This window comes from Chlorocebus sabaeus, chromosome 9, assembly GCF_047675955.1.
Source record: "Chlorocebus sabaeus isolate Y175 chromosome 9, mChlSab1.0.hap1, whole genome shotgun sequence".
NCBI lineage: Eukaryota > Metazoa > Chordata > Mammalia > Primates > Cercopithecidae > Chlorocebus > Chlorocebus sabaeus.
Window position 1 is genome coordinate 13,430,880 of NC_132912.1, and position 27,318 is coordinate 13,458,197.

The 27,318-nt window shown below is 45.6% G+C and overlaps 1 protein-coding gene across 1 annotated transcript; it reads right to left on the minus strand.

The window, feature by feature from the left end:
• Positions 1 to 4,487: 4,487 nt before the first annotated feature.
• Positions 4,488 to 25,524, minus strand: PHYH (phytanoyl-CoA 2-hydroxylase). Its single transcript, XM_008002289.3, has 9 exons — positions 25,381 to 25,524; positions 23,680 to 23,738; positions 20,680 to 20,790; positions 19,605 to 19,773; positions 17,017 to 17,098; positions 13,655 to 13,836; positions 11,595 to 11,744; positions 8,841 to 8,975; positions 4,488 to 4,804 (listed from the first exon to the last, which is right to left on the minus strand). Exons 1-9 carry the CDS (start codon positions 25,453 to 25,455, stop codon positions 4,751 to 4,753), a joined length of 1,017 nt encoding a protein of 338 aa, XP_008000480.3. The 5' UTR covers positions 25,456 to 25,524; the 3' UTR covers positions 4,488 to 4,750.
• Between the last annotated feature and the right edge of the window lie 1,794 nt (positions 25,525 to 27,318).

Sequence of the window (27,318 nt, forward strand, 5' to 3'; positions counted from 1 at the left end):
AGGGGTGGGGGTAGAGGTCACTCTCATCCCCAAAGCCACTGGCCTAGCCTGCCCCTTTGTGCTGTGCCCTGGCCCCCCAGTGCCACACATAGCACGTCCCTGAGCCCCAGAGAGCCTGCTGACACCACATCTGTTTTCTCTTTCTCACGGTCAAGGGCAATTTCTGTTGTTTGCAACCGAGATTCTGACTGCTACCGATAGGTACATTTAAATGGAATCCTTGAAAATACCAACATCTCCCACCACACCCCAAAGTAGGTCCTTTGTGGGTTGCAAGTTACACTAGAGAGATCTGGTGGGGCGTTGGGGTGGGCTTAACATGTTGCCCTAAACTTAATCTAGATTAAACACTGGCCACATCAAGAAAACAAAATGAACAGCTGCATATCACAGGTGAGCAAGCTCTCTTCTCTGTACCGAGGAGGGGAGGACAGCAGACACTTCCTGCCCGCCTCTCAGAAGCAGCGGGGCGCGAGGCCCCCAAAGCATCGCTCCAGTGGTGCAAGGTGCCTCTTGCCAAGGGAAAAGGCACTTGTTGGCTTTCCTGAATTTGGGCATTCATCTAGAGTGCAGTGGGCAAACCAGCGCCTCCAAGCCACATCTGGCGGGACGCCTGTTTTTGTAAATAGAGCTTTATTGGGTCCTAGCCACGCTTGTTGGATTACATGTTGTCTCTGGCTGCCTTCCTGCCCCCACGGCAGAGTTGAGCAGCTGCCTCAGAGACGGCCCAGCTGCAAAGCTGAAAATATTTACTACCTGGCTCTCGACAGGAAAAAGGTTGCGTCTTCTGACGGAGGGCAGAAATACCCAAATAGGCTGGGAGACAGTGTGGCCTGTCCTCCTGGGTATCCAGCCCCCATATCACTCCTAATTTCTTCCTGTCCATTATTTTAATTTAAAATTTTATTTTAGCTTCTAAATAAGTAGTAAATTACATGTGGTTCAAATCAAAATTAAATCAATGTAAAAAGCCCTGCTTCTTCGCCTCCCCAACAAACACCGTGTTCCAAGAAATGCCAAGCCTGAAGAAGAATGAAGGTAAGTCTGAAATCTTCAGAGGCCCAAGGAAGACTCTGGAATCTCTCGGAGTAAATATAAACCTCCCAGGTCAGAGCATTATTGTCTCTGAATGACTGTGACTTTCCAGAGATGCTGGGCCAGGGGATAGCCAGTTTTGGAGCGCTTTAAGAATCACGATACGAGCTTGGTAACAATGCACATTGAGAGTGCACCTCAAGCCCAGATCTTGGTTTCCAGCAGTTTCCAATAAATAGAACCAGGGCTCCTTGGAGAAATGGCTCATTATAGGACAAAGGGCAGGAAGATACAGGATAACTGTGGAGCACCTTATAGTGCCAGAAAGTAAGGAAATAATGAAAATAAAATAAAATAATAAAAAAGCAAAAACCATGTAGATGGCTCATGCCTGTAATCCCAGCACTTTGGGAGGCTGAGGCAGGAGGATTGCTTGAGCCCAGAAGGTTGAGACCAGCCTGGGCAACATAGCGAGACCCCATCTCTACAAATAAAATTAGCCAGGCAGGATGGTGCTGTTATTAACTGAAGTGCTACATTCCTGTACTCATGGTATCTGATTGATGGTCCCTCTGTTACATATTTTGAACATCATCAGGTACAAACCTTTGGATTTTTCTCCCCCTCCCTTCCAGGACACTTAACAGTGGCCTTCAATGGGCTTCAGACTTGACATCAGGTGGCTTCAGGCTTGAAATGACTGAGATGGAAAAATAAGCTAAATATCTCCAGACATTCCAGCTATATACGGCTAGCTGAAATCTGTTCTTTGGCTTTTCTACCATAAGGTATAGTCTTGGGCCTAAGAGTCCAGCACTCAGCAAGTCGGCCACAGAACGCCCATAGTGATATGAAAAATTCTCTATCTCATTATGATCAAATAAATGCAAATTATAATAATTATATATACCACTTTTCTATTAGATAGTAAAAAATAAGGCCAGGCATGGTGGCTCACAGCTGTAATCTCAGCAATTTGGGAGGCAGAGGTGGGAAGATTGCTGGAGGTCAAAAGTTTGAGACCACCCTACACAAAAAGTAAGACTCCATCTCTAAAAAAACAAAAAAAATTTTGCCGGGTGCAGTGACTCATGACTGTAATCCCAGCACTTTGGGAGGCCGAGGCAGGCGGATCATCAGGTCAGGAGATTGAGACCATCCTGGCTAACATGGTGAAACCCCATCTCTACTAAAAATACAAAAAATTAGCTGGGCGTGATGGCGGTCGCCGTAGTCTCAGCTACTCAGGAGGCTGAGGCAGGAGAATCGCTTGAACCCTGGAGGCGGAGGTTACAGTGAGCTGAGATCGCATCACTGCACTCCAGCCTGGGTGCAGAGCAAGACTCTGTCTCAAAAAAACAAAACAAAACAAAGAAAAATCCCCCAAAAAAAACAAAGAAAAAAGAGTGGGGGAGGGAGAGGCTCCAAGCACACTCAAGTAGCAAAGGCCTCCAGTTTTCCCAAGCTATTAGTCTCAAAATTCACAGAAGAGGATCCTTGTAATTTGTTTTGTTTTGTGATTTGTTTGAGCACCTCATAAAGTCCTTTTAGACTAGACTCTGGTGAAATGGACATGAGCCCAGGACGAATCCCCTCCCACCTCTCCTCAGTCTGATGAAATCTGTGGAATTCCTTCCCCAACTCTTCATTTTCCAGCCAACCCTGACTCCCACCTTTCACAGGGTAGGTCTGCATGGACAGTCTGAGGCACCCTACCTCATCCTGGCATCTGGTCCCACTTCATAGAGTAGGTGCTTGGATATTTTAGCCAGGCGCGGTGGCTCACAACTATAATCCCAACGTTTTGGGAGGCCGAGGTGGGTGGATCACTTGAGGCCAGGAGTTTCAGACCAGCCTGGCCAACATGGTGAAACCTTGTCTCTGCTAAAAATATAAAAATTGGCTGTGTATGGTGGCGTACACCTTTAGTCTCAGCTACTCGGGAGGCTGAGGCGGGAGAATCACTGGAACCTGGGAGGCAGAAATTGCGGTGAGCCGAGATCGCACCACAGCACTCCAGCCTGGGTGACAAAGCAAGACCGTGTCTCAAAAAAAATTAAAAAAAAAAAAAAAAAAAAGAGCGGGTGCTTGGATATTTCTTACATACACTAATGGACCAAAGGGACATGAATCAGATGGGAAATGAATGTGTCCTGATGGGGGCCAGTTGGTTTTCACTCACAAATGCACACGGGAAATAACCAGTTGCTCTTCAATATTCCTACTGAAGTTTCATTTTTCATATTTACTTTAAATTTGAAACAATTTAGAGTTTATTCCATAACAAAGCAAGGCTCCCCACATGTTGTTTACACAGGCATTCCTTAATGACATTTTCTTTCCAATCATCCCATAATCTAATTTCCTTAGAGCCAGTCAGTGATCTGCCTTCCCCAGTTCCCAGGGGGAGCTGAGCGTAAATTGGCTGTCCTCACAAAGAAAACAGCACACACGGCAACACTAGATTTAGGAAAACTTGTGCTTAGCAAAATAACGAGAAAGGTACTCTGTTATTTCTTTCTTACTAAAGCCCTAACTAAAATTTGTAAAAATAAGGACTGTCTCCTTACTGCCCTCAGCTGGTACCGAAAATATGGTGCTGTCTTGAAATAAGTTTGTTCAGTCCATGCTCGCTCCAAATCCAGCAAAAGTGTCTAAAAATTTCCCTATAGCTTGAAGGACGTTAGGCTTCATTCATAAATGTGAAAGGTTTCCAGCAGCCCTACCCAATAAGATACATCAAATGAAGTCACCCTTGTCTTCATTCTTTTTACTTATTTATTTATTTCTAATTTTTTTTGGGGGGGGGGACAGTGTCTTGCTCTGTCGCCCAAGCTGGAGTACAGTGGCGCGATCTCAGCTCACTGCAACCTCCGCCTCCCAGGTTCAAGTGATTCTTCTGCCTCAGCCTCCTGAGTAGCTGGGATTATAGGCACATGCCACCATGCTCGGCCATTTTTTTTTTTTTTTTTTTTTTTTGTATTTTTGGTAGAGATGGGGGTTTTGCCATGTTGGCCAGGCTAGTCTTGAACTCCTGACCTCAGGTGATCCACTCACCTTGGCCTCCCAAAGTGCTAGGATTACAGGCATGAGCCACCGCGCCCAGCCCTCGTCTTCATTCTTTAAGAACAGAGGAAAAGACTGGAAAGAACGAGTCTCCTTGTTAAGGGGATGGTTGGGTTGAAGAAATCACAGAAGAAAGCCCTTGTCTGAGCAGGAATATTCATCTTTATTTGGACTCCATGACACCCTTCCTATGCCCTTCACTTAATGTGAATGTATTATACATTGTTCTAGATTTAGGGGGAAAAAAATCTCTTATGACATAAAATTGGTAGGGAATGGGTTTACCAGAAAGGGGATACAAAACACACACACCCTAAGCTCCAAATGATTCACTTCTGCTTGGGTAAAGAGCTAATTGAATGAAAGAAATTGATTTAACACTTAAATTATATATACACCAATCACCTTTATTGGCTGCAACCCTAAATTAGTTTTTCTTAAAACAGTAATACTTCACTTTTACTTTTTTTATTTCCATTAAAGCAACACCATTGCGCTGCAAAACTAACTCTCTGCAATTAGGTACCTGATACATGTTTTCTGCTTTTAACAAGTGATAGAAAAGGTTACATCATCTCATTAAGAAAACATTTTCCTTAGACATTTTGTTTGGTTTTGGTTTTCTGTTGAGTTATAGCAGATGGCTAATTCAAAGATTGATTCTTTCTCCTTTCACAAGTCGAGCTCGAAACATCCAAATATCCTGGAAATAATACCAAACAGAGTGAGTTTATGGAACACTTCAATCTGCCCTCCATTTACCTTCAATTTCACCATAAGACAAAGTTGATTTCTGGCCTCTATGAAAGGTTAAATAGGTTAAATAGGGAAAATAATCCCTATAATAGTTATATTGACTAGTAAACAAAACAACTCAAGCTAAGCTACTTAATCAACTCTTTTTAAAGAATTTTTTGGGGACACAATCTCACCCCATTGCCTAGGCTGGAGTGCAGGGGCTCATTGCAACCTCCACCACCTGGGTACAAGTGACTTTCCTGCCTCAGCCTCCTGAGTAGCTGGGATTACAGGTGTGCACCACCATGCATGGCTAACTTTTTGTATTTTTAGTAGAGACAGGGTTTTGCTATGTTGGCCAGACTGGTCTCAAACTCCTGGCCTCAAGTGATCTGTACGTCTCGGCCTCCCAAAGCCTCCCAAGTGCTGGGATTACAGGTATGAGCCACCACTCCTCGTCTACTTAATCAGCTTCTAAAATAGTGTTAACTAAATTGAGTCAGTGGTTACCCCAGCTGCTGTCAGTCCTGTTTTATTCAGGATATTTGTTGGTGCCAGGTAACATAACTGGGTCGATGTCATGTCTGCTTACAGAACAAACAGTTCACTGCCATTTTTCTGCTTACTTTTTTTTTTTTTTTTTTTTTTTTTTGAAACAGAGTTTTGCTCTCATTGCCCAGGCTGGAGTGCAAGGGCACCATCTTGGCTCATTGCAAACTCTGCCTCCTGGGTTCAAGTGATTCTCCTGCCTTAGCCTCCCAAGTAGCTGGGATTAGAGGCATGTGCCACCACACCTAGCTAATTTTGTATTTTTAGTAGAGACAGGGTTTCACCATGTTGGTCAGGCTGGTCTCAAACTCCTGACCTCAGGTGATCCGCCTGTCTCAGCCTCCCGAAGTGCTGGGATTACAGGAGTGAGCCACTGCACCCGGCCTGACTACTCTCGTGTTACTCGTCTGAGCCGTTTTGAGTGTTCTGTTCCTGATGAGATGATAATAGTGAACATGGTATCAAGGATTACTGCTTTGTTTGGTGGGGTTTTCCCCCTTTGACCTTAATAAAATAATTCAGATGTTCTTATTTCTTGGTTCTTGTTTATTTTTGAGCAAACAGCAAGGTATGGTGGAAAGAATAATTTTCAAATTTGACCTGACTCTGAAATCAAGCTTTGTCACTTAGATAGCTTAGATCAACCTCTGGAACTTGTTTTCTTGTCACTGACAGCATGGAGCTTATACTGACTGCCCCACTGGGTTTTGGTGAAGAAAATAAGAAAATGAATATGAATGTGCTTTTGTACTTTACCAAGAACTATGTAGCAGAGGTTAGTATTGTTATTCTAAATATAGCTTACAGAGTAATGAAGCTAAACGTGGGAGGTATTCATTTAGCAACAACCTTGACAAACCTCAAACATGATGTATATATATTTGTTCTCCCTTAAAATTTAGGATGTTAGCTCAAAGCTCCAGTTGACAAAATGTATAGGCATTTTAGGTACTGAACAAAAAGAGAGGAAGGACAAGAATTTCTAGGACCTGTAAATGCAAAATCAGAGCATTTTCAGAGCTGGGACACATTTCCACGTTCTAAAGGGAGAAGCAAGATTCCTTTTTTTTTTTTTTTGGCAGTCTCGCTCTGTCGCCCAGGCTGGAGTGCAGTGGCATGATCTCGGTTCACTGCAAGCTTCTGGGTTCACGCCATTCTCCTGCCTCAGCCTCCCACGTAGCTGGGACTACAGGCACCCGCCACCACACCCGGCTAATTTTTTGTATTTTTAGTAGAGATGGGGTTTCACCATGTTAGCCAGGATAGTCTCGATCTCCTGACTTCATGATCTGCCCACCTCGGCCTCCCAAAGTGCTGGGATTACAGGCGTGAGCCACCACGCCTGGCAAGAAGCAAGATTCCTGAGCTGCGAAGGTATTTCAGAAGATGATTCCCGACAGTATGGTAGCATGGCACTGGTGCACAGGGACCTACAACTGGCTGAGGAGCCCACAGTTAGCACTGCACTCAGTCTATCTGGGGGGCATGCATGCATTTATGATGATCTAATGCAAATTTAAAAAACAGAATCAGCTTCTTGGTTCAGAGGTTGAAATGTGTATATTCTACAAAGTTAATATGCTTGTTTATTTGCCTTGATTGATAATCTGTCTATTAATGATCAGCAGTACTGAATATCCATGGGTTAAAAACAAATAATTTGAGCCTGAGCAACACAGTGAGACCCTATCTCTACAAAAAAATAAATAAATAAACTAGCCAGGGCACAGTGGTGGGTGCCTGTAGTCTCAGCTGCTAGGGAGGCTGAGGCCAGAGGATTGCTTGAGCCTAGGAGGCTGAGACTGCAGTGAGCTGTGATTGCACCACTGCACTCCAGCCTGGCTAACAGAGTGGGACCCTGTCTCTAAAAATAAACAGTTAATTAAATTTTAAAAATTTACAAATGATGTGTATTAACTAGGAAACCATATGAAATATTGTCAAATGCCTGTTACTGATAAGCATTAGTGATCTTAAACTTCTGCTACATGCAAACTAGGCCTCTCATAAAACTCCAGATGCACATTTGCCAAAACAGAAACTTGCTCAAGAATTGCAATCTGGGCCGGGCGCAGTGGCTCAAGCCTGTAATCCCAGCACTTTGGGAGGCCGAGACCAGTGGATCACAAGGTCAGGAGATCGAGACCATCCTGGCTAACATGGTGAAACCCCATCTCTACTAAAAAAAATACAAAAAACTAGCCAGGCGAGGTGGCGGGCGCCTGTAGTCCCAGCTACTCGGGAGGCTGATGCAGGAGAATGGCGTAAACCCGGGAGGCAGAGCTTGCAGTGAGCTGAGATCGGGCCACTGCACTCCAGCCTGGGCGACAGAGCGAGACTCCATCTCAAAAAAAAAAAAAAAAAAAAAAAGAATTGCAATCTGGGCATCTTACTGGATTCCCTAATGCACAAATACTCTATTCTTTATTTATTTATTGAGACGGAGTCTCGCTCTGTTGCCAGGTTGGAGCACAGTGGCACGATCTCAGCTCACTACAACCTCCAATTCCCTGGTTCAAGCGATTCTTCTGCCTCAGCCTCCTGAGTAGCTGGGATTACAGGCACGCACCACCAGACCCAGCTAATTTTTGTATTTTTAGTAGAGACGGGGTTTCACCATGTTGGCCACGAAGGTCTCAATCTCCTGACCTCATGATCTGTCTGCCCTGGACTCCCGAAGTGCTGGGATTACAGGCGTGAGCCACCACGCCCAGCAATAAATACTCTCTATTCTATACTAATAAACATGGCCTATGATTGGATCCCAAACCTATAACTTTCCTTATATCCCTTCAGAAGGTTTTTTTTTGTTTTTTTTTTTTTTTTTTTTTTTGTGAGACAGGGTCTCACTCTGTCACCCAGGCTGGAACGCAGTAGTGCAGTCACACCTCACTGCAGCCTTGACCTCAAGCTCAAGTGAGCCTTTCAACTCAGCCTTCTGAGCAGCTGGGACTACAGCTATGCTCCACCCTACTTGACTAATTTTTATTTTTATTTCTTTTTTTAGTAGAGATGGAGTCTCTATGTTTCTCAGGCTGGTCTCCAACTCCTGGGCTCAAATGATTCTCCTGCTTTGGCTTCCCGAAGTGTTGGGATTACAGGCATGAGCCGCCGTGCCCAGCCAGAAGGCAAGGTTTTGTCTTTCATTTTCTCTCATCTAAATCTGTAGTTTCGTTTTCCTTCACTGCCCTGTGTGAAACAGGACGGCCTGTACATCTTTGGACAGCCCAAAGACATAAAGAAGCAGCAGGAAGTTCTCAAGTCTCCTGCACGGGGGCCCAAGTGTAAATGGAAATTCCATTGTCATTTTTGGTGGGGGCTCAGCCATGTCCCTAAAATGAATCTCAATCCAAGCACTATATACTGTCAAATAAATTAGGTATGAGAATGATGAAGCATCTGAAGAAAAGGAAAACCTGAGATTTTTACCTTGCTGTTATATACGGACATACCTTCAAGTCCATGCTGTTTTCATCTCCCCAGAATTTATTTGCTATTCCTACAACTTCCTTCTCAATGTTTTCTTGACTGGTACCCTTCACATCGATGTAGTGACAATCGGCACTGGCGAAATGGCAGGAAATTGCCTGTGCAAAGTGAACAAATTGATATTGGAGAAAAACATCCCATTAATAACAGCGACCAAGCAGGGAGTCTTTCTTTTAGAAAGTCAATTATTTCACTCAGTATTTGATTTCTAAATGGAAAGTCAGGTCCATTGCGTCCTGTGTCAATCTCTTTGTAACTAAGCCTCTTTTTGTTTCCAGCTAAAAGTTAATTGAGAAATTTCAAACGATCATTAACCAGATGTGACATTTATTTTTGAAAGGTATATACGGGAGAGGGAATGAAATTATGTCAGCAACAGGTCTTTAGTTTTTTTTTTTTTTTAGCATTTGATTTTCCTAATGAATGGATATCCCAAAGTCTTAAAAAGGACTGCACTCCATGGCAATTTATCTCAAAAGTTAGTTACCTGGTCCAGTTTGGGATGGATTGTTATTTCAGTGGCAATAGATTATGAAAAGAACTAAAAATACCTTGAGAAAGAAAATAATGCAGACACCTTCTCTCAAATCAAAAGGACATTTAAAAGCCAATACCATTGACATATATTACCCCTCTTGCTTCCTTCTGAGGGTAAGGATGAAATTACTTGGTTCTCCCTATTTTTGGAAAAAGTTATAAACAGATCTAAGATGCAAGGCAATCGTTAAAACTTACCTTTTCTGTCACAAGTGATCACACTTGTCAGAAAGACTTTCTACTTTGCCCCAAACAACAAATGTCTAGAGAGTGGCGTCACAAATCCCATTGCCTCGTAAGCCCTGGTGCCATACGGCACTGTAACAGAGCCCAAGGCAAAGGGAAAATATGCACCCCTATATCTGTATCTTTATGTAATTATAGTAATATTTTTCCAGAACATTAAAGTCATTAAGCCTGGGCATGGTGGCTCATGACTGTAATTCCAGCATTTTGGGTGGCCAAGGCAGGAGGATCACTTGAGGCCAGGAGTTCAAGACCAGCCTGGGCAACATAGCAAGATCATGTCTGTACAAAAAATGAAAAAATAAAATTAGTCAGGTGTGGTAGTACGTGTCTGTTAGTCCCAACTTCTCGAGAGGTTGAGGTGGGAGGATGGCTTGAGCCATCACACACACCTCAAGAGTTCCAAGCTGCAGTGAGCTATGACTGTGCCACTGCACTCCAGCCTGGGCAAAAGAGCAAGATGCTGTCTCAAATAAATATATAAATAAATAATAAAAAATTTTAAAATAAAGGCATTAAAAAACATTGGGCCAGGCAAGGTGGCTCACATCTGTCATCCCAGCACTTTGGGAGGCCAAGGTGAGAAGATTACTTGAGGCTAGGAGTTCAAGACCAGACTGGCCAACATGGTGAAACCCCATCTCTACTAAAAAATACAAAAATTAGCTGGGTGTGGTGGCATGTGCCTATAGTCTCAGCTACTCAGGAGGCTGAGGCAGGAGAATTGCTTGAACCTGGGAGGCCGAGGTTGCAGTGAGCTGAGATTGCATCACTGCACTCCAGCCTGGGCAACAGAGCGAGACTCCATCTCAAAAAAAAGAAAAAATTGAAAAATTGGAAAATTGCAAAGTCAATATATTAAAACTCACAACATGATTTGCATCATTGTGCCTGCACCTCCCTACTTGCACAGCTCTGAAGGTTGCACTAGTGTGGAGTCCAATACTGTCTTTTACTTAAACTTTTGGCATTGTGTGCAGCCAATACATTGGGTATTTTGCATTAACTTTGATTTTTTTTTTTTTTTTTTTTTTTTTTTTTTTTTGAGACAGAGTCTCGCTCTGTGGCCCAGGCTGGAGTGCAATGGCACGATCTCAGCTCACTGCAAGCTCCGCCTCCCAGGTTCACGCCATTCTCCTGCCTCAGCCTCCCAAGTAGCTGGGGCTACAGGCACCCACCACCACGCCCGGCTAATTGTTTTTTTTTTGGATTTTTTAGAAGAGACAGGGTTTCACCATGTTAGCCAGGATGGTCTCAATCTCCTGACCTTGTGATCCACCCACCTCGGCCTCCCAAAGTGCTGGGATTACAGGTGTGAGCCACTGTGCCCAGCCTAATTTTGATTTTTCAAAACTTCGCATTAAAATATTACTAAACTCGATTGCAGATTTTTTTTTTTGGCATGCCCTTAAATTTTACCCTTGGGGAGAGTGCCCCAACTTGTCCCACCCTAATCCTGACCCTGATGAGGCTGGTAGAAATATGAATGAAGACGAAACTTGGCCCCTAACCCGTGGCTTCAGGAGACAACAGTGAATTTTTTTTTTTTTTTAATAGAAGCAGGGTCTCATCATGTTGCCCAGGCTGGTCTAGAACTCTTGCCCCCAAGTGATCCTCCCGCCTCAGCCTCCCAAAGTGCTGGGATTACAGGCATGAGCCACTGCACCTGGCTTTCATAATCAATTTGACAAGGTTAGGATCCTGAGGTCACCTGGCTTCTTACTGATAAGAGCCCAAAAAGACCAAGGTAAGCAAATATATTTCCTGGTAAATAAATTGGACTAAAGTCCAGGTTGGTTAAAAGCCACAAATCTTTAAAATGTTAATGCAATTAAATTAAAATTTTATTCAATTAATTTGAATTAAATGAATTAAATACAATTTTTGTTTCCAACCCACACATCTGCAGCAGGTGCGGCAATGTGAACGCTCACCTTCCGGAATCCCTGGGTTTTGTTCTGACCAGACCCATGGATGAGCAAAGGATGGAAGAAAACGGTGTCTCCCTTCTCCATCACCAGGTGCACCCGAGCGTTGTTTTCCTCGTAGTCCTGGATCCCGTGGAACATTTTGTTAACTCCCCCCTAGAACAAGAAGCAAGCCAAGTCTACGTTTGAGGGGGTACCATAATTAAAAACACTGTCAGTGGTTCATCAGGGAAAGCAAACATCAGGGAAAGAAATGTATAAATTAAATGCTTACTTTTTTCAGTATACAAAAGCCTCTCAGATATCTGGTTTTTAAGAGTTACATGTTGGCCAGGCATGGTGGCTCACGCCTGTAATCCCATCTCTTTGGGAGGCCAAGTTGGGAGAATTGCTTATGCTCAGGAGTTCAAGATCAGCCTGCGCAACATGGCAAAACCCCATTTCTACAAAAACTGCAAAAATTCGCCGGGTCTGGTGGTGAAAGCCTGTGGTCCCACCTACTCAGGAGGCTGAGGTGGGAGGACCGATTGAGTCAGGAGGGGGAGGTTGCAGTGAGCCGAGATCACACCACTGCCCTCCAGCCTGGACAACAGAGCAAGACCCTGTCTCAAAAAATAATAGTAATAAAAAAAGAAGTCACATGTTGATATTAAAATCACTGATATTTTTGGAGCAAATGAACAATGTGGAATTTCCACCTGCCCTTCATGACTGCATTATACATGAAGAGTTAGCTTAGTTTTACCTTCTGTGGTCAATGCAGGCAACCACCTATCTCTTAGGCATTTCCAGCCTAAATCTGTAAATGTTCTCAGCGTGTTCTCCTCCTCACCAGAACTTTAAATAAATCCTTCATCTCATACTCAGGAGTGTCTCTGAGAAGCTATTTCCCCAAAATAGAGGGGAGAAAATGCTCAATTTTTCTGAGCTCAAAGACACTTATGTCACATCCAGAATAATGAAAGAATAGCAAATTAAAACACTGTGTTTGTTTGTAACTATTTCCCAAATTAGTTACTGCTTTAGGTAATGGGGTTATGTTTTATTAAAGAAATTGACATGAGAAGCACCTTATGAGTCAGAATAAGGAAAGCAGTCCATTCCTGTTCCTAAGCGCATCCTCAGTTCCTTTTGGTAATGACTACATCCCTCTTAGACAGTGCTGAGACTCGGACCCAGAGCCCTTCTCTCCTGGCCAGGATGAATGTGTGACCCACACTAAACTAATACCTCCCACTCTGCATCTGTGCAGGGTATCTGAGACTCCACACGCTCTTTTTTTTTTTTTTTTTTTTTTTTTTTTTTTTAGTAGAGACGGGGTTTCACCGGGTTAGCCAGGATGGTCTCGATCTCCTGACCTTGTGATCCCCCCGTCTCGGCCTCCCAAAGTGCTGGGATTACAGGCTTGAGCCACCGCGCCCGGCTCCTTCCTTACTCTTAAGAGCCATCAGTTAGTGAGTAAGACTGGCTTGGCGCCTACCACACACATCTGGGGTCGAAGGGTTTATGTCTTACCTCTGCAGCTAGGCTTTACAATCTCGGATCCTATACAGTAGCTACCCAAGCACCCCACCTTGGCTGGCTTTCAAACACGTGTTGAGGCCAGGTACAGTGGCTCGTGACTTTAGTCCCAGCACGTTGGGAGGCCGAGGTGAACGATCACCTGAGGTCAGGAGTTTGAGACCAACCTAGCTAACATGGCAAAACCCCGTCTCTACTAAAAATACAAAAATTAGCTGGGTGTGGTGGTGCACACCTGTAGTCCCAGCTACTGGGGAGACTGAGGCAGGAGGATGGCTTGAACCTGGGAGGTGGAGGTTGCAGAGTTGAACAAGACACCGTCTCAAAAAAAAAAAAAAAAAAAAAGGGTGGGTTGAAAAAAATAGCCGTGATGAATGTTTTCTCTGACATCCTTGAACTTTCTCTGATCCTCACTGCAAATCTTAGGACGGTGTTTTGCTCAGAAAGGAAATGCCATCTCATTTGTAAGGTCTTTATAGATACTGATGTGAAACAGAAACCGCAAAGGAGATTCGGATCAAGACTCAGCCGCCGGGCAGACCTACCTCCCACTTGGGGTAATCGTGCGGCTTCAGGGAGCCCTTGTGTGTTCCTGGGAGCACAACCAGACAACCATTGTTCCGGTCGATGTGCTCCATTGCCGTCCAGGCACAAACGATGAGATTGCTGGGCCTGAAGGGGAAATAGTGCAGGTCCTGGTGCAGGGGATGACGGGACGTCTTCTTGCCTGCAAAGAAAATCTATTAAAGGATGCTCGAGGCCGGGTGCAGTGGCTCATGCCTGTAACCCCAGCACTTTGGGAGACTGAGGCAAATGGATTGCTTGAACCTGGGAGTTCAAAACCATCCCGGGAAACATAGTGAGACTCTGTTTCTACAGGAAAAAAAAAAAAAAACTAACTGGGCATGGTGGCATGCACCTGTAGTCGCAGCTACTTGGGAGGCTGAGGTGGGTGTATCACCTGAGCCTGGAGGTCGAGGCTGCAGTAAGCTGTGATTTTACCGCTGCATTATAGCCTGGGTGACAGAGAGCAAGTCCCCGTCTCCAAAAAACAAAAACAAAAACAAAAAATGCTCGTCTCAGAATTCTTATCCTTTGCCTGAAAAAACAATGACCTGTCCTCCTAAGAACCAAACAAATGAAATAATGCTAGAGAAAATCAGCCCCGGAGAGATAAACACCAAATTGGAAATCAACACAGTGGCTCCACATCTTCAAGCCCTGCCCTCCCTTCTTCTGGGTTGCTGGTAGCTCAGTACGTATGCACACTATTTTCCAGCAAGTGGTACAGCATCATCATCTCTGTTATACTATATTCCTTTGCCACTCTGGATTGGGCATGGCACCTAGCATGTAGTAAAGTGTTCAAAACCTAGTTGCATTAATTACATGGAAGAGAGTGATATGGAGTCAAGTTTGAAATCCCTTTGAAGTGGTTGATGTCAAAAAAACTTCTAGGCCGCATGTGGTGGCTCACACCTGTAATCCCAGCACTTTGGGAGGCTGAGGCAGGCAGATCTCTTGAGGCCAGGAGTTTGAGACCAGCCTGGCCAACATGGTGAAATCTCATCTCTACAAAAATACAAAAATTAGCTGGGCATGGTGGTGCACGCCTGTAGTCCCAGCTACTTGGAAGGCTGAGGGCTGAGGCAGGAGAATCGCTTGAACCTGGGAGGCAGATGTTGCAGTGAGTCAAGATCATGCCACTGCACTCCAGCCTGGGAGACAGAGCGAGACTCTGTCTCAAAAAAAAAAAAAAAAAAAAAAAAAAAGGCCGGGCGCGGTGGCTCAAGCCTGTAATCCCAGCACTTTGGGAGGCCGAGATGGGCGGATCACGAGGTCAGGAGATCAAGACCATCCTGGCTAACACGGTGAAACCCTGTCTCTACTAAAAAACACAAAAAACTAGCCGGGCGAGGTAGCGGGCGCCTGTAGTCCCAGCTACTAGGGGGGCTGAGGCAGGAGAATGGCCTAAACCCGGGAGGCGGAGCTTGCAGTGAGCTGAGATTTGGCCACTGCACTCCAGCCTGGGCAACAGAGTGAGACTCCGTCTCAAAAAAAAAAAAAAAAAAAAAAAAAAAGGCCGGGCGCAGTTCCTTACACCTATAATCCCAGCACTTTCAGAGGCTGAGTCAGGTAGATCACCTGAGGTCAGGAGTTCAAGACCAGCCTGGCTAACATGGCAAAACCCTGTCTTTACTAAAAATACAAAAAAAGTTAGCTGGGTGTGGTGGCAGCTACTCAGGAGGATGAGGCAGGAGAATCGCTTCAACCCCGGAGGCGGAGGTTGCAGTGAGCTGAGATCGAGGCACTGCACTCCAGCCTAGGAAACAGAGCAAGTCTCCATCTAAAAAAAAAAAAAAAAAAAAAAAAAAAAAAAAAAAAAAAAAAAAATTCTCTAAGAGGTCCTCATCCCCCACGACTATAGTCATTCGGTGCCGTGTCCATTCAGAGTGCCCATGACCACAATGACATTTTCCCCTGGTTTGTTCCCTAAGCCTGGCTCCCGAACACCTGATCTCCGTAGGGAGGGAGACCTGGTAATGCTAAGCCGCCTTCTATCACATAAACCCCTCCCGGTGATCAGAAGGAAGAAGAGGCAGAAAGGATAGGGGACTCTCTCGTGGCTGATTTCTACTGCAGGCACAGAGGAATTCCCCAGTGTAGTGCACGTGGTCTGCACTAGAACCTTTGGACTTGAACTCCTGGGCTCGAGCGATCCTCCCGGCTCAGCCTCCTGAGTACCTGAGTAGTTGGGACCGCAGGTGCACATCCACGCCCAGTTTGGGGAAGGTTATTAAAGTACAGAAACCTGGGTTATATTTCTCAATCAGTCTCTCTGCCAATGAGGTCTTAGACTCTACATTTTTAGCAAGCACAAGACCAGGCGCAGTGGCTCACACCTGTAATCCCAGCACTCTGGGAGGCCAAGGCGGGTGGATTATCTGAAGTCAGGAGTTCGAGACCAGCCTGACCAACATGGCGAAACCCTGTCTCTACTAAAAATACAAAAATTAGCCAGGCTTGGTGGCACACGCCTGTAATCCCAGCTACTTGGGAGACTGAGGCAGAAGAATCAAGAATCGTTTGAACCTGAGAGGTGGAGGTTGCAGTGAGCCGAGATCATGCTATTGCACTCCAGCCTGGGCAACAAGAGCAAAACTCCATCTCAAAAAAAAAAAAAAAAAAGACAACTATAGTTTGTGACTCATAATAACAATCTTAATTGTGTTAGTAATAATAATGTCTTCCTATCAGGAATGCAAGAATCCACACTAACACAGCTAAAAAGAGCTGATCAAGCTTAGAGACACTGAATGGCAGGAACCTTTGATATATGAAGAGTTATGTCCGTTAAACTGTATTTTTTGGGAAGCCAGTCATCTGAAAATTCAGCAACAGTCCTTCAGTTAATATCTGAAATCATTAGCACATTTCACTGTTGTTACAGTGTAAATTATTTTAAGACTTACTCATCCAAAGTTTGACAGTTATACACATGATTATAGTTAGACATCAGCTATTATTTTATTATTTTGTTTTGTTTTATTTTATTTATTTTTTAGAGATGGGTTCTCACTGTGTCACCCAGGCTGGAATGCATGCCATTATAGGTTCACTGCAGCCTTCAACTCCTGGGCTCAAGCGATCCTCCCACCTCAACCTTCCAATAGCAGGGACTACAAGTGCACACCACCATGCCTGGATATTTTTTAATTCTATTTTTAGAGACAGAGTCTCACTATGTTGCCCAGGCCACTCTCAAACTCCTGGCGTCAGAGATCTTCCTTCCTCAGTCTTCTAAAATGCTGGGATTACAGGCATGAGTTACTGCATCCAGCCAACCTTACACATTTTAATGAAACCCCTTTTTTTTTTTTTTTTTTTGCTTCTCCCTTACAATTACCAGAATCTGGAGGTTTGTTTATCAACATTGTGTGCATGGCCATGATATTAGGTCCAGTGAAGCACTCCACATATTTCAGAATCTAAGAAAACAAACAAACGAAAACAAACCCTGTGGGAAATCAGAAGTATTAGCAACTGGTACAAAGTACAGCAGCTATCCACGCAAGAACCAAGAATTCAATAGTTTAAGAACCAAGTGGTATTTCACAACTCTGCAAACAAAGCATCAATAACCCAGCCATTGGAAATCATTCTAAATCTATAACACGGAATTAAATGGGCTTTTTCTGAGCTAGCTGGGAATGAAATCATTTTTTTTTTCTACAAGAAAGATGGGAGTTTTGATGAGATATCAATACAGATTTCTTGTCAACCCAAGCCGCAGAGGGTTGCGCAGTGGGAGGGCAGCTTCCTCTTCCTCGTTGGAGCCTCTGCATACGAAGAGTCCCATACAATTTGCAGCTGTCATGAGTAGCCCGGAAGAAAGCAGAACAGTGGCTTGGAGGACATTTGACAATCAGGGACGCTTGGCACTTGACAACTCATTACTGAGATCTGGGAACCAGGAGGTGACGGGAAACGGGGAAGCAAGAGTGAACAAGCAAAGCAGGTCCCAGGTGTTAGATGAAACATGGTAAACCAGTAATGACACGGGTCAGAGTGGCCGAGGGACACTGTATTATGAAGAAAAGGCTAGCATGGGAACCCAAGACAGGGAGAGCTGGTTTAGTCATGGGGCCTGGGAGCTGGGCTGCTGCTACCTTGTGCACAGAACCCAGCAACAGAGCGGGGAAAAGCAGAATGGGCTCAACACTGAGGTCCGGTGCAGTAGTTCACACCTGTAATCCCAGCACTTTGGGCAGCTGAGGCGGGTGGATCCCTTGAGGTCATGAGTTCGAGACCAGCCTGGCCAACATGGTGAAACTGCATCTCTACTAAAAATACAAAAATTCGCCGGGCATGGTGGCGCGTGTCTGTAATCCCAGCTACTTGGGAAGCTGAGACAGGAGAATCACTTGAACCCGGGAGGCGGAGGTTGCAGTGAGTCAAGATCACACCACTGCACTCCAGCTCCAGCCTGAGCGGCAAGAGTGAGACTCCATCTCAAAAAAAAAAAAAAAAAAAAAAAAGCCCATGATATTCAAATTTTGATTCCACAAAAAAATGACTCCAAAAAATGAGCCACCTTCTACTGCTTCCTCACTATTTGATCTCTTGTGTATAAGGAATATTGGCAATTTGATTATGAAACCTTGGAAAGGTTATAAAAGCCTAGGAGTCAGGCACACACTTGCTTTTTATAAAGCCTGGTAGTTTTCGGCATTCACTGAGGCTGGGATTTTCTAAACCCTACTCATTCAAGAGCCATCTTCACAACTTCTGACATAACTTGGACTGTTATTTAGCCAATGATTTCCCTACCCTTAGTTAGCTCACTTCTTTTTTTTATTTTTTATTTTTATTTTTATTGTTTTGAGATGGAGTCTCGCTCTGTCGCCTAGGCTGAAGTGCAATGGTGTGATCTCGGCTCACTGCAACCTCCACCTCCTGGGTTTAAGCGATTCTCCTGCCTCAGCCTACCGAGTAGCTGGGATTACAGGCGTCCGCCACCACGCCCGGCTAATTTTTGTATTTTTAGTAGAGACGGGGTTTCACCATGTTGGTCAGGCTGGTCTCAAACTTCTGACTTTGTGATCTGCCCACCTCGGCATCCCAAAGTGCTAGGATTACAGGCATGAGCCACTGTGCCTGGCAGTTAGCTCACTTCTTATAATCTTTTTTTTTTTCCTCTTTTTTTCCAATTCAGATAGTAGTCTCGCTATGTTGCCCAGACAGGTCTTGAACTCCTGACCTCAAGTGATTCTCCTGCTTCAGCCTCCCAAAGTGTCACTACAACTGGCCTTTTTATTTAATCTTGTCCTAATTGACAACATTCTTGAAATCATGAGTTTGGTAAACTGTTGAGTTTTTTCCAATACATTTAAAAATAAATATCTAACTATTAAAATAATTTATACCTCCTAAAATCATGGCATAGACCATCAGATACTGGTCCCACTCTTTAGAAATGTAGGAAATTGGCCAGGCTCACTGGCTCATGCCTGTAATCCCAGTACTTTGGGAGGCCAAGGTGGATGGATCACGAGGTCAGAAGTTTGAGACCAGCGTGAGCAACATGGTGAAACCCCGTCTCTACTAAAAATACAAAAATTAGCCAGGTGTGGTGGCAGGCACCTGTAAACTTAGCTGCTCGGGAGGCTGAGGCAGGAGAATCACTTGAACCTGGGAGGCAGAGGTTGCAGTGAGCCGAGATTGCACAATTGCACTCCAGCCTGGGCAACAGAGAGAGACTCTGTCTCCAGGAAAGAAAAGAAAATAAAACCCACTGATTTTACTCAGTTCAACTCCTTTCCATATCCAGCTCTAAGAGCAGTGATTCCTGGGCTCAAGCAATCCACCTGCCTCTGCCTCCCAGAGTGCTCGGATTACAGGAGTGAGCCACTGTGCCCGGCCAAATCAGTGAGTTTTACAGGCGGGCATACACGCTGGCAATTAAGCAGAAGCAAAGCAAGGGTGGTCTCTGACCTCGGGCAGAGTGCAGTATCTGAAGAGCTCTTTATCTTCCTGGAAATCCTGGACCTTCGTGGTCATCTTCTCACTTGGAGTATATTCCGATTTCGAAATGGTCACATCTCTCATTACTACTAATCCAAATGGTTTCACCTCCTTTCTGCAGATTTTTTCAAACTCATTCCTAGAAAATTTAATTTGCAAATGATGTCATCACCACTGGCTCCAAGCACCTGCCCTGCCCTCCTCTGTGGAAAGGGTTGCAGACTTGAGGGGTGGTTTCTCTGCACTAAGTCGGCCTCCAGCTTGAGGTCTGGATGGGAATGCCTCCCACTCCATTGAAAAGCAGGAGAAACTGTCAGCCTAGAATCCACTACCAGAATTAAACCATTCCCTAGTTTAGCATACCGGTAGGGAAGTCTTTTTATGATTTGGTTACATTGTAGTAATAATAGCAAACACTTCTGTAACACTTACCATGTGCCCAGCTCTATTCAAAGTGCTTTCCATATATTTCACCTTATTTAGTCGTAACAACACTAGGACATAAGTACTATTATTATCCCCATTTTACAGATGAGGAAACAGAGGCATGGGATGTGAAGTAAATTGCCCCAGGACACATAATATTCAGTGGTGGAGCTGAGACTGAAGCCCAGGCGTGGTGGCTCCCGACCGTAATCTCAGCAACTGAGGAGGGTAGGCCAGGAGTTCAAGACCAGCCTGGGTAACATAGTGAGACTCCCTGTCTCTAAAAACAAAGAAATAAAAAATTAGCCAGGTATAGTGGTACACACCTGTGGTCCCAGCTACTCAGGAGGCTGAGGCAGGAGGATTGCTTGAGCCCAGGAACTTGAGGCTGCAGTAAGCTATGATCGCACCACTGCACTCCAGCCTACACAACACAGTGAGCCCCTTTCTCAACAAAAAATAAAAAGTCAGTCTGGCACCAGAGCCCGTGCTTCTAAACACTTCCCAACAAACCAACTCATTAAAAAACATCTGTAAAGGCAGGAGTGAATCCACCTTATATTCTCATTACATGCACACAATACATACTTTTGTAAAATAACAAATAGTGTTACTGTACCGAAAGCGTTGAATATCGGCATCAGGTACAAGATTTTTGATTATAAGAAACCCATTTTCTTCATAAAATTTTCTCTGTTCCAGGGTTAGAACATTATTATCCAGAGTATACCTAAAGGAGAAAAAGAATCCTAAAATAAGTTAAATTTTTAAATTACCGGCTAGGCACAATAGCTCACACCAGTATTCCTAGCACTTTGGGAGGCCGAGGCAAGTGGATCACTTGAGATCAGGAGTTTGAGACCAGCCCAGGCAACATGATGAAACCCCGTCTCTACAAAAAAATACTGGTTGTGCCACTCCACTCCAGCTTGGGTGACAGAGTGAGACCCTGTTTCAAAAAAAAAAAAAAAAAAAAAAAAATTTAAATGACTTCCTAAAAATATTTATCAAGAACTTGAGGCTAGGCGTGGGGGCTCACGCCTGTAATCCCAACACTTTGGGAGGCCGAGGGGGGTGGATCGCCTAAGGTCAGGAGTTTGAGACCAGCCTGACCAACATGGTGAAAACCCATCTCTACTAAAAATACAAAGTTTAGCCAGGCATGCTGGTGGGCATCTGTAATCCCAGCTACTCAGGAGGCTGAGGCAGGAAAATTGCTTGAACCTGGGAGGCAGAGGTTGCAGTGAGCTGTGATCATGCCACTGCACTCCAGCCTGGGAAACAGAGCAAGACTCCGTCTCAGAAACAACAACAACAACAACAACAACAAAATAAGAACCTAAGAAACATTCATGCTCTTCAATCCAGCATTTCTAAGACCAAGGAAATAATCTGAAAACTTAAGCTTTATGTTCAAAATGTTAACTATGGTCACCAAAAAAAGTACTTGAGTGAGCCAGGCACAGTGGCTCATGCCTGTAATCCCAGCTCTTTGGGAGGCTGAAGCAGGTGGATCACCTGAGGTTGGGAGTTCGAGACCAGCCTGACTAACATGATGAAACTCCATCTCTACTAAAAATACAAAAATTAGCTTGCCTATAATCCCAGCTACTCAGAAGGTCAAGGCAGGAGAATCGCTAGAACCCGGAAGGTGGAGATTGCAGTGAGCTGAGATCGCATCAGTGCACTCCAGCCTGGGTGACAGAGCAAGACTCTATCTCAGAAAAAAAAAAAAAAAAGTGCATTAGTGGAAGAAAAATTAACTACTGACACTACGTTCACTCAATGGAATATGACTCAGACATTAAAAATTGAGGCCATATAATAGGATGGACGGCGGAACGGTGGCTCATGCCTGTAATCCTAGCACTTTGGGAGGCTGAGGCAGGCGGATCACGAGGTCAGGAGATCGAGACCATCCTGGCTAACACGGTGAAACCTGTCTCCACTAAAAACACAAAAAATTAGCCGGGTGTGGTGGCGGGCACCTGTAGTCCAGCTACTGTGGAAGCTGAGGAAGGAGAATGGCATGAATCCAGGAGGCAGAGCTTGCAGTGAACCGAGATCGCACCCCTGCACTCCAGCCTGGGCTACAGAGCCAGACTCCATCTCAAAATAAAATAAAATAAAATATGGACAATGCTTATTACAATAAAATATTATTACAATTATGTAAAACCAAGACACTATATGAAAAACAAAAAAGCCTGCAAAGAAATATGCCAAAGCAATTTTTAACAGTGATTGCCTTTAGTAATGGAATTAGGGATGATTTTTTAAAATTCCTTCTATTAGGCCCGGCGTGGTGGCTCACGCCTGTAATCCCAGCACTTTGGGAGGCCAAGGCGGGTGGATCACAAGGTCAGGAGATCAAGACCACGGTGAAACCCTTTCTCTACTAAAAATACAAAAAATTAGCTGGGCGTGGTGGCGGGCGCCTGTAGTCCCAGCTACTCAGGAGGCTGAGGCAGGAGAATGGCGGGAACCCGGGAGGTGGAGCTTGCAGTGAGCTGAGATCGCACCACTGCACTCCAGCCTGGGCGACAGAGTGAGACCCTGTCTCAAAAAAAAAAAAAAAAAAAAAAAAAAAATTCCTTCTATTTCTCTAATGTTTCTGTAATGAATACATATGATTTTTCAGATGAGAAACAAATTCAATAAATTTTATATTTTTAACTGTCCAGTTGATGCACTCCAAGAAGTAAAGTAACAAAATCCAAATAAATGTACAGCATACCCATAAACTGAAATCACCCAATCTATTCCTTAAGATTGGAATTGTGGTTGTATGAGAATATTTAGGAAGGTCAAGATCTTCCCCTTTAAAGGTGATTTAAGATAAACCAAAGATGCTAGTTAATATGTCCATATAACCAAATTACAAGCTTAGCTTTTTTTTTTTTTTTTTTTTTTTTTGAGATGGAGTCTGGCTCTGTCACCCAGGCTGGAGTGCAGTAGTGTGATATCAGCTCACTGCAACCTTGACCCCCCCAGGGTCAAGCAATTCTCCCGCTTCAGCCTCCTGAGTAGCTGGGATTATAGGTGCACACCACCATGCCCAGCTAAGTTTTGTATTTTTGTAGAGGTGGGTTTCATGATGTTGTCCAGGCTGGTCTCGAACTCCTGACCTCAAGTGATCCACCCGCGTTGGCCTCCCAAAGTGCTGGGATTACAGTCATGAGCCACCGTGCCCGGCCACAAGTTAATTTAAATATGACGTGTAATAACTGAATTTCTAAAAGTCAGATTATAAGGCTGGTGTGATGGCTCGGGCCTGTAATCCCAGCACTTTAGGAGGCCAAGGCAGGAGGATTGCTTTAGCCCAAGAGTTCAAGACCAACCTGGGCAACATAGGAAGGGCCCATCTCTATTAAAAATAAATAAATGTCAGATTATGTATTTTCTGGTATTTTTCCTTCTTTCCGAATCTTAAAATACATACAGAAAATTAGTCGGTCTTCAAAATTTTCCACAATTGTACAAATTAGAATAAATCCTGGAAACAGAGGATTTGTATAATAAAATTCTAATCAGGTAACATGTGGTATATTATATCGTTACTACTCACGAAACTTTTATATGCATAACAGATTTCAAAATTAAAACTTAAACTACTTACTGGAATTGTTGAGGATGGAAACTGGCAGAGGAAATAGTCCCTGTAGTGGGATGAGCTACCTAGGATGTGAATTAAGGCAAATAAAGTAAAATACAGAAGGCCAGGTGCAGTGGCTCATGCCTGTAATTCTAGCACTTTGGGAGGCTGAGGCAGGCCGATCACTTGAGCTCAGGAGTTGGAGACCAGCCTGGCCAACATGGTGAAACCCCATCTCTACTAAAAACACAAATTAGGCCGGGAGCGGTGGCTCACGTTTGTAATCCTAGCACTTTGGGGGGACGAGGCGGGTGGATCACCTGAGGTCAGGAGTTTGAGACCAGCCTGACCAATATGCTGAAACCCCATCTCTACTAAAAATACAAAAATTAGCCAGGGGTGGTGGCGTTCATCTATAATCCCAGCTACTGGGGAGGTTAAGACAGGAGAATCGCTTGAACCTGGGAGGCGGAGGTTGCAGTGAGCCAAGATCGCACCTCTGCACTCCAGCCTGGACGACAGAGAGAGATTCCATTCCAGAAAAAAATACTACTACTACTACTACTACTACTACTACTACTACTACTACTACTACTAAGAATACAAATTACACTCGGGAAGCTGAGGCAGGGGAATCGCTTGAACCCACGAGGCGGAGGTTGCAGTGGGCCGACATCGCGGCACTGCACTCCAGCCCGGCCACAGAGCAAGACTCCGTCTCAAAATAAAAACAATAATAATAACAATAATAATACAAATTCGCCTGGCGTCGTGGCGCAACCCTGTAGTCCCAGCCACTTGGGAGGCTGAGGTAGGAGGATGTCTTGAGTCCAAGAGTGAGCCGAGATAGCACCACTACTGCACTCCAGCCTGGGTGACAGAGAGAGTCCCTATTTCAAAATAAAACCCAAAAAAGCAAAACTCTAGAAATTCCTTTTAAAGATCTCTTTTCTATCCGGTAACTGCAGGCAGTTGACATAGAATTGCATTGTTTCTTTAGCTTAAGTGGTTACTTTCGGAATGTCACTCTCATCAATCAACATGTTATCCTTTCTTTCTCTCTGTTTCTCTCTTTTGGAGCGCACTGGCCTTCACGGCTCACTGTAACCTTGGAGTCCTGGCCTTGGCCTCCAGAAGAGCTGGGACAAATAGGCAAGGCGTGTGCCCCCGCGCCAGTCCTCACCCTCTGTCCTTCCCTAAATAGTGTCTTTATGTAACTCGGTGGCAAGGCCGTAGTCCAGCAGGGAGGCCGCCCTGGGCAACGCCTGCCTGCCCAGCTCCTGCCCGGGAGGGCACCGTCCTCTACCCTCCCGGGGGGGCCGGGTCACCGCCTGCCTGGGCCCCTTCCAGGCAACCCTGCGCGCCTGTGCACCATGCGCCTGTGACTGGACATCTCTGGGTGTCTGGACAGCTGCAGGAGCCACACGCAGCCGGTGAAACGACATCTCCACAAAGCAAGGAGCACAGGCCCCCAGGGATCCCGGAGAGCAGCGCAACGCGGCAAGTGCCCCGAGCCCAGGGCGGCCGCCTGTGTCCTCGGGGGACGCAGGCTCCTCCCCGCTCCCCGGCTCCGGGAAGAGACGCGACCCAGGCGGGGACCCCGCGCGGGGCGAGGAGGCGCCGGGGCTGGGATGCGCGCGACGCCGAGGCCTCCACTCGGACCCGGGCCACCACTCAGGCCGCGGCGCCGGGTCCAGCCCGACACCCGCGCAGCTCAAAGGATACGACGGCCCCGGCCGAGGGGCGGCCGAGGTGGCCCAGTACGATCTGCAGGCGGGCGGCGGCGCGGGGCTGCTCCATGGCGGCGGCGCGGGGATCCCCCCCACTCCCGGTCTCGGCCCCATTTAGCTCCGCGGGCGGCTCCGCCTCCAGGCGCGGTCCGGGGCAAGACGCAGGCGGGATTAGGGGCGGCGCCATCTCGAGGGCCGGGCTGCTGGGGCGCCCTAGTCCGCTAGGGTCCGCGCGCCGGGCAACCGCGCGGGGCTGACGTGCTCCCTACACCACGATCCTTTCGTCCTTTCTTTTCTTTCTTTCTTTTTAAAAAGAGACAAGATTTTGCTCTGTAGCCCAGGCTGGTGTGCAGTGCCCGATCATAGCTCACTGCAGCCTTGAACTCTTGGGCTAATTATAATTTTTTGTAGAGATGGGGTCTCCCTACGTTGCCCAGGTGGGTCTCAAACTCCTCCCCGCCTCCCGCCTCGACCTCCCAAAGTGCTGGGACTACAGGCGTGAGTCATCGCCCCTGCCCCGCACCCTGTTTCTATTCCATCACCAGGACCCTCCCTGCCTCCCAGAAGCTCGGGGACCCAGTGACCAGGCCGAGGTCACCCAGTGACAAGTGGCTGGGCCAGGACCTCACTCACGCTCCTAACGTCATGGCTTCCATCTATTTCACCCCACGTGACTGCTCCTTCCACTGACAGCTGAAAGAATAAAATCTTCGATTTAAACAAAAAGTTTGCCAGGCACGGTGGCTCGCGCCTGTAATCCCAGCACTTTGGGAGGCCAAGGCGGGCGGATCACAGGGTCAGGAGTTCAAGACCAGCTTGGCCAACTTGGTGAAACCCTGTCTCTACTAAAGATGCAAAAATTAGCTGGGTGTTGTGGTGCACGCCTGTAATCCCAGCTGCTGGGGAGGCTGAAGCAAGAGAATCGCTTGCAACCAGGAGGTGGAGAATGCAGTAAGCCAAGATCACGCCACTGCATTCCAGCCTAGGACGGGGCAAGACTCTGCCTCTAAAACAAACAGGTTTTTAGCCAGATGCGGTGGCTCACGCCCGTAACCCCAACACTTTGGGAGGCCGAGGCAGGAGGATCGCTTGAGCACAGGATTGCTAGAGATCAAGACCAACCTAGGTAACATAGTGAGAACACCCGATCTACAAAATATTAGCCAGGCCTGGTGGCAGGCACCCGTAGTCCCAGCTACTCGGGAGGCTGAGGCAGGAGAATGGTGTGAACCCGGGAGGCGGAGCTTGCAGTGAGCTGAGATCCAGCCATTGCACTCCAGCCTGGGTGACAGAGCAACACTCAGTCTCAAAAAAAAAAAAGAAAAAAAAGAAAAAAAAAAAAATCCAGACATTGTGTGAGGAAGCATTGCAAAACTTTCTGTTAGCTGTTGCATGTAGCCCCCAGTCACCTTCCCCACGCTTGCTCGATCTATCACGACCCTTTCATGTAGACCCCTTAGAGTTGTAAGCCCTTCAAAGGGCCAAAAATTTCTTTGTCAGGGAGCTTGGTTTTTTGAGACTCAAGTCTGCCGAAGCTCCCAGCCTAATAAAGCCTCTTCCTTCTTTAACCCCGTGTCTGAGGAGTTTTGTCTATGGCACGTCCTGTGACAGGAGGATCACCTGAGCCCAGGAGTTTGAGGTTGCAGTGAGCCCAGATCGTACCTCTGCACTCCAGCCTGGCCAACAGAGTGAGGCCCTGTCCAAAAAACACAAAAACAAAAAACAAACAAAACTCCAAAACAGCAACAACGAAGTTTTGAAAATAAAAATAAAAAAATTAAAATGCTAAGATTCATCCCTAAAAGTCATATGTGCCATTCAAAAGGGGTATTTCATTTAGTGGGACTCCAGCCCATAATATTATAAACAGTTCGGTAGGTCATTAAAAAAAAAAAAGTGAATAAAATAAATGACCTCCAGAAAAGTCTGATGC